Raw genomic sequence first — 6891 nt, forward strand, 5'->3', positions numbered from 1 at the left:
CCTGGCCCTGGAGACCCACCTACAGCTGTGACCCCCTCAGTCCCCCCATCCCAGAGCTGCCTGGCGCTGCCCAGGCCACATCTCTCCTGGCCCTCGGAGCATCGGAAAGAGAATGAGCCTAGGTCTCTTCTGACTGAGGCCTTGGTGGGCAGTGGGCACGTGTGGCCAGACCCCTGCGGTAGCCCAGGTGACTCACTGTTACCTGAGGAGACCCTTGTCCCCTCCTGGGCAGTGAGCAGCCCTGGACATGCCGGACGACACGGGGGCAAGGCTGCAGCCAGGACTGAGGCCAGGCCTCTGGGGGTCACAGGCACCACACACAGCCTGAAACCCACTCCCCACACACGTGGGACCACCTGCCACAGACACGCAGCCCGGCTCCCGCCTCAAGGCCTTAATGGAGACCTCAGCCCCACGGCACCCCTCCTGGACTCTCTCACAGCCCAGGTTTGCCCACCCCTGGGGCTGGCGGCTCAGGGATCCCGTCAGGAAGGAGGTCCTGACCCACAGCACCAATGCCTGAGGCCTCAGCCCAGGACCCGGCTCTGGAGCGGCCGGCGCCCACCTGCGCAGGTGGGTGACCGCTGGGGACCAGCCCCCGCCAGCAGCAGGTCCCCAGCACTTCACTCAGCCACAGCAAGGCGCTCACGATCTTTGTTTTTCAGCTTTTATAGAATGTTGAAGGTGTGCTCACAGCATCTGAGGGACGCCCCCTCCCCGGGGTGTGCCACTACGAGGTGCCAGGCGCCAGCGGACAGGATGCTTTTTTAAGGAGCTTATTAATGACGTAGCTTATGTTGGTGGCAGTGCAAACGAATAGCAGCTTTTTCTCTAAACACACCCAGTTCTCCGGGTGCCCTGACTTCAAGTCCTACAAGCAGGCAGATGTGGGGAGCGCTCTGGTTTTCGGGAAGTTTTCCTCAACAAGGGGTGCCTGGACACAGAGGCCGGAAGCTGAACCAGGAGTGTTGGGGTGTTTAGGGGAGCTCTGTTGTTCCCCTTCTTTCCCTCTGCTGACCCCCCAACCACGGCAGGGAGCCTGAACATGCTTCGGCTGAGACCCTGCCGCTGGGAACAGGGTGGGGCACAGGCAGGAGCAGTGACAAGGCCCACGGATGAGGGCTTGTCTATTAATCCGGCTTCTGGGGAGCAGGCACACGGGGGCCTGAACATGCTTCGGCAGTCCTTAGAGGGCGCCCCTGACCTCCCCGAGGGCCTGGGCAGGAGGAGGACGAGGAAGTGGTGTCTGTGGTCCTCCCCTAACTGTTGGCCAGCTGCTCTGGCAGGTTTGCCCTAATGGGTGATTCTTACGTCCCCTAAATGTGTGAGGAGCCCAGCTAGGTGGGGGTCATCAGCTGAATACTGTCCCCCAAAGATGCCTACATCCTAGTCTCGAAGCCTGCGAATGTGACCTTATGTGGCAAAATGGGGCTTTGCAGAAGGGCCTAATGTACAGACCTTGAGATGAGAGACTGTCCAGGGCTCTCTGGTTGGCCCTAAATGCCACCTGTGTCCTTTAGGGAGCAGAGGGAGGTTAGGCTACAGAGCGAGGCCATGTGACCATGCAGGCAGCTGGGAGCTGGGAGCTGGAAGCAGGGAGGGCCCTCCCTGGAGCCCCCGGGGGGAGCGAGGCCCTGCTGACACCTTGATTTTGGTGCCAGACCTCCAGCCTGAGACGTTCCTATTGTCACAGCCCCAGCACTGCGGGCGGTCCGGGCAGCCCGGGGAGCGAATGCGGCCCAGCTCGGCAGCCCCGGCCTCTGGAGCACCGGCAGCCCTGCAGCTTCAGCAGAGCGCTAGCACGGTCTCGGGGTCGCCCACAATGTCCCTGTGCACCAGCTTAAAGGTGTCAATGAACAGCTCCATCCAGTCCTGCCGCTCGCCTCCTGTGGCGAACTTGGCCCGCTCAGCGGTGTAGACCAGCACGGCCACCAGCCTGGAGTAGGCGGCCGGGTCCTGCGTGAGCTCCGTGGCGTTTAGCAACTGTTGGATCTGGGGGATGGTCGTGGGGAAGGAGGCGTCCGGGCCCTCTTCCGTGCGGAGGAAGGTGACCGGGGGCGCATCGCCAGGCCGCGGTCCATCTGCGGGGCATCCAGAGAAGGCTTTAAGGGACGCGGTCAGCGTGAGCGGGCCTCCAGCCGCCCTCCTCGGGCTTCTCTCCTCGGAGATGAGTTGGCATCAAAGCCAGGAATGAGGCTGAGGCTCAGCCGGGGTGGGACGAGGAGACCGGGACGCCGCAGTGCCAGAGCTGAAAGGGCTTTGGGGCCAGCAGCGGGCACATGCCGAGGAGACGGGAGAGAAGGCCTCTGGTCCCCAAGGCCTGAAGAACTGCAAGACCCTCGGCCCCACAGCTGCACTGAGACTTGACCAGATGCCAGTATGGCTGCTGACCTCTCAAGGCCATGCCTGGGATGACCCAGCTCCTTAAAACGCTCCACGCTGCCATGAGAACTCAGTCTGTTGCAGCCCGAACCTGGTGACAGGACCCTCTCAGGACAGATACTGTAGAGAGCCTGCAGTTACAAAATCTTCTCTGCCCTTGGGGACATAGATCCCCCTCCCAGAACTGTCCCCTAAAGGACCTGGGGGCAGCAAACCCTCAGGGACGCTCTCGCTCTGTCTCCCACCCCCGGGAGGGCAGGGCCTCCCTTCCGTGGGCATCTTACTACAACGTGCACCACTGCTGTCGGTCCTAAAGGGTTGAGAAGTCCGTTTCTCTCCTGCGTATGTGCCAGTCAGCACACCCAGGGGGGGCCTGGTCACAGGGACCCCCTCCCCACCCCCAGGGCCTCTGCGCAGCGGGCCGTTAGCCAAGTCCTCTGCTTCTGTTTGGGGGTAAATGGGAACTCTTAGCGACCTCGGAATGAGATCTGTCTTTGTCGCTTTTACCCGGAGCCTGGCTTTGCTTCTCTTTGAGTCTTGTGGCCCTGACACAATCAGGCATGGCTTCTGGGTGGACGGGGCCGCTTGGCCTGAAGGTCAGGGCCATGCCAGAGGTGGCAGCCTCACCCCAATGCCTGTCTGCAGCCCCCAAATGCCGAGGACAGTGCCCAGCCGCGGCAGGGCGCCCCCCCCCCCCCCCTTGTGCCACAGCACATTCTATAGTTATGTCTGCTTTCTTTTCTCTGGTCACAATGTCTATTTTACTTGGAGATTTCTGGTCGCTTTAGAGGAGGATGAGTTTGAGTTTAGTACTAGGCGGGTAGTTGAAAGAGGGCGGGGAGGGGTCTTCCAGGGGCCCCTTCCTTTTCTCTGTCAGGTCCTCGAGGGGAAGGGAGACCACCATCCTGGGGGCCAGCGTTTAACGCTGACACCAGACAAGGACATCACAAGAAAGGGAACTGCAGCCCAAGATCTCTCATGAGCAGAGATAACAAAAAAAAAATCCACAAAATATCAGCAAATCGAATCCAACAACATAAAAATCCCGATACTCCGTGACTAAGTGGGGTTTGCCCCTGGTCTGCAAGGCTGGTTCAGCATTCGAACATCAGTGACCGCATCTGTCACAGCAACAGGCTGAAGCGGCAGCCCCGATCGTACCTACAGACCAGACAAGCTGTCTGACAAAGCCATTCATTCCCGGGAGGACTGAGCTGCGCGGAGTGAGGGACCTTCCTAAGTGCGGTCGGGAGCAGCTGTAAAGAGCCTCCGCTGGCATGGAACACAGGTCCAGGCCGGGCGAGGATGCCGGGCCACTGCCTGGCCTGGGCACCGGGGTCTGGGGTCTGGTTTCTAGCCTAGAGGGGTCACATTTACTACGGGACACACCCCAGCAGGGTTTCGGGTGGTTCTGGCCACCACACACAGCCGTTCCCATAGGGACCCCACGCCCAGGCAGTCTCTGGATGACGCCACAGCTGGGTCACATGTAGGACTTCCATGAGCATTTCCTTGAAAGTTCTCTGTCAGAATAAGTGGGAACCCTGGCCCCCACTCAATATGTTCCTTCCCTCAGGCACCTCAGCACCTTCGAACCTGCCTGGTGGGCCAGGAGCCTGCGTACAAGCCCAGTGTACACGCAGATGTGGGTGCCCTCTGCCAACCTGCCAACACGGCCCCGCCCCTCTACGCGGCTCCGCCTTCCAGAGCCAGCTCTAGCGCTGGGACTGGACAGGCAGGTGCCCATATCCCAGCGGGAGGGGCCAGCAATGGCTCCAAGACCCAGGCCGGCAGGACGCAGGGATTGCCAAAGGGGGCTCAGCTCCTGCCACCCTGGGGCAGAGGTGGCAGCATGATGCCCAGAGGAGTGACAACGCTGTTTTGAGGGACCCCTTGGGGACAGCCTCTCTGTGCCTCCAGGGCCAGCCACGCACACGATGCACCAGTTGGGCGGGTCCCCTAAACACAGGCTGGAGTCCTTCCCAGAGGGAAGATGGATGAGCCCCCAGGGGCCTCAGGGAGCCATTAGCCTCTGTGTTCACCTCCCAGAAGGTTTTAAATTAGCCATTTTCTTTACTGGATCCAGGGCTTTCACCTTTGGCGGCCGGGGGCATGGCCCTGGGGGTCTGTCTCTCCCCTGGGCACCAAGTTCACGGCCAGGCCCTCAGCACCCCTCCCCACATGTGCCAAGTGGGTGGGACAGCAATGGCACTGGAGACACCAAACCCTGGGCCCCCAGCCCCTTCTCAGACATGCTGAGGCCCAGGGGGCTGAGAAACCCACGGGCCTCACTAAGGGGGGGGCCCACAGTGCATTCCTTGCAAGGTCCTCTGGGCCCCCGTCACTGCTAGTCTGAGGGGTGGCTCCCCGTGTTACCTGTTTGGCAGGGAAGGTCCGGGCACACGATCTGGGGGTCTAGGAGAGAGGAAAGGAGGCCAGGGGTCCTGGTCAGGCTCCTCTGTCCAGGGCGGGCTGGGCTCCCTCGGTGGCCCACAGACACCCAGCCCCTGCCCTCCCAGGGTCCCCTTCCCTCCTGCAGGGACAAGGGCTGGGCAGGCCGGGGAGGCGGGAGGCCCAGCGCCGCTCACCCGGGCACAGGACGTCCTCCATGTCGTCGATGAACTTCTCGGCCACCAGGTCGGAGAACAGCGTCATGTTGCGCACCTGCTGGGGCTTGTCGCACGCAATGGAGTTGAGGTTCTCGCTCTCGTGTTTCTCATGGAACATGTCCCCGATGCCGATGGCCGTCACCGTGACATCGTGGTTGCACAGCGCCCGCAGGTTGAGGTCGTCGTCCCGGGGGTCGTGCCGGCCATCCGTGATGACCACTGCGAACACGCGGGTCTTCTTGCGCCGGCTCTCCTTGATCAGCTTGTTGTAGGCGAACTTGAGGGCGGAGGGCGTCCAGGTGCCGCCTGCGATCCACTCGAGGTTCTTGACGGCCTCCTTGAAGCTGGACAGCGAGTTGATGCGCTCGTCGTCCAGCTGGATGGCCTCGAAGGTGCCCTCGTGGCTGTACTGCACGACGCCCACTCTGGTCCCTGCGGCGGCCGGGTGCGGGCGTGAGAGGCTGTCTGCGTCACCCCACGCGCTCGCCACCCTCAAGTGGGGGCCGTGGGACCCTCGGCCAAGCTAACATCCCTCCCAGGACTGGATGTCAGGGTGTCCTGCCCAGGGTCTCCTGCCCCCGCCCCTGAGGGTGCAGCTGACCTGTCTCGGACTTGGGGTCCTTGGCGATGGCCCCCAGCCTGTTGACCACGTTGATGACGAAGTTCTTCTCCAGCGTGAAGTTGGTGTAGCCGATGCTCTCAGAGCTGTCGATGACGAACACCACGTCCAGGGCGCCACACCGCTTCTCACAGTCTGTGGGCCGGCAGAGGGGCGATGGCTGCGTGCACCGGCCCCCGCCCAGGACACCCCCCCACAGGGCGCACAGCCCGGTGCACCGTGGGAAATGATCACCACCAGGGGGAGGGTGGGACTCTGATGACCCCGACCTCTGGGCGTGACCCCACCCTTGGATGATGACCCTGACTGCTGGGTGAGAGCCGGGCAGCCCAGCAGCACCCCCGTGTGGGGGCTGAGACTCACCACAGCACCCGCACGTCTCCCGCACGTAGGTCATGACGTCACACTCCTGCAACACAGTGGGTCAGTCCAGCCTGGACGGCAACCCGAGAGGGGCCAGGGGTCTGCAGCCCTGTTCCCCTCGCCTCTGACCTCCCCTGCTGACCTCCTGCTGACCCCCCCGCTGACCTTGCCCTCTGACCTCCCCGCTGACCTTGCCCTGCTGACCGTGACTTGCTGACTTCATGCTAACACCCCTGCTGACCTCGCCTGCTGACCCCACTCCTTCTGACCTCACCCTCTGACACTGTCCTTGCTTTTCGGTTTTAGGAGGGAGGACACTGATTCCATCCCCAACTGGTACCTACCGTGAGGCCGGGGTCTCCGGGGGGTCCAGGCTCTCCCTGGAGGAGAAGGACGACAGTGAGAGGTGACCACTGAGTCTGAGCAGGGTCCCTGCACCTGGCCCTGAGCTTCCACCACAGGCAGAGCCCTGTGGTTCAGGGTGTGTGTTGGCCTAACTGGCCCAGAGGCTACGGCCTGAGGGCCCTATGGACGGGAACTGACCTACCTCGGGTCCTGGGGGATCCTCTCGGCCCCCGAGGGCCCGGCTCACCAGGGGGACCAGGATCTGCCTGAGAAGGAAAAAAAGCAGGTCGGCTCAGCAAACACCTATACACCTCCCTTGCTTCTAGATGAGGAGAGACGAGGAAGGAGGAGGGATGAGGAGAGAGGAGGAGGAGGGACGAGGAAGGAGGAGGGAGGAGGAGGGACGAGGAAGGACGAGGAGGAAGGAGGAGAGAGGAGGAGGGCTGAGGAAGGATGACGAGGAAGGAGAGAGGAGAAGGAGGAGGGCTGAGGAGAGAGGAGGAGGAGGAGGGCTGAGGAAAAAGAAGGAGGTGGATGAAAACGGAGGATAAAGGAGGAGGAGGAGGAAGAGGA

The 6891-nt window shown here is 62.3% G+C and overlaps 1 protein-coding gene across 1 annotated transcript in view; it reads right to left on the bottom strand.

The window, feature by feature from the left end:
• The window catches only part of COL6A2 (collagen type VI alpha 2 chain), a 30259-nt gene that overhangs the window by 1681 nt on the left and 21687 nt on the right, over positions 1-6891 (bottom strand). The window contains exons 22-27 of the mRNA XM_023745968.1: positions 6513-6584; positions 6318-6353; positions 5974-6019; positions 5593-5745; positions 4971-5423; positions 4759-4797 (exon numbers count right to left, since the gene is read on the bottom strand). Of these exons, the coding sequence (XP_023601736.1) occupies positions 4759-4797; positions 4971-5423; positions 5593-5745; positions 5974-6019; positions 6318-6353; positions 6513-6584 (799 nt within the window). The remainder of the gene's footprint in view (positions 1-4758; positions 4798-4970; positions 5424-5592; positions 5746-5973; positions 6020-6317; positions 6354-6512; positions 6585-6891) is intronic.

Source organism: Myotis lucifugus, unplaced genomic scaffold (assembly GCF_000147115.1).
Source record: "Myotis lucifugus unplaced genomic scaffold, Myoluc2.0 scaffold_608, whole genome shotgun sequence".
NCBI lineage: Eukaryota > Metazoa > Chordata > Mammalia > Chiroptera > Vespertilionidae > Myotis > Myotis lucifugus.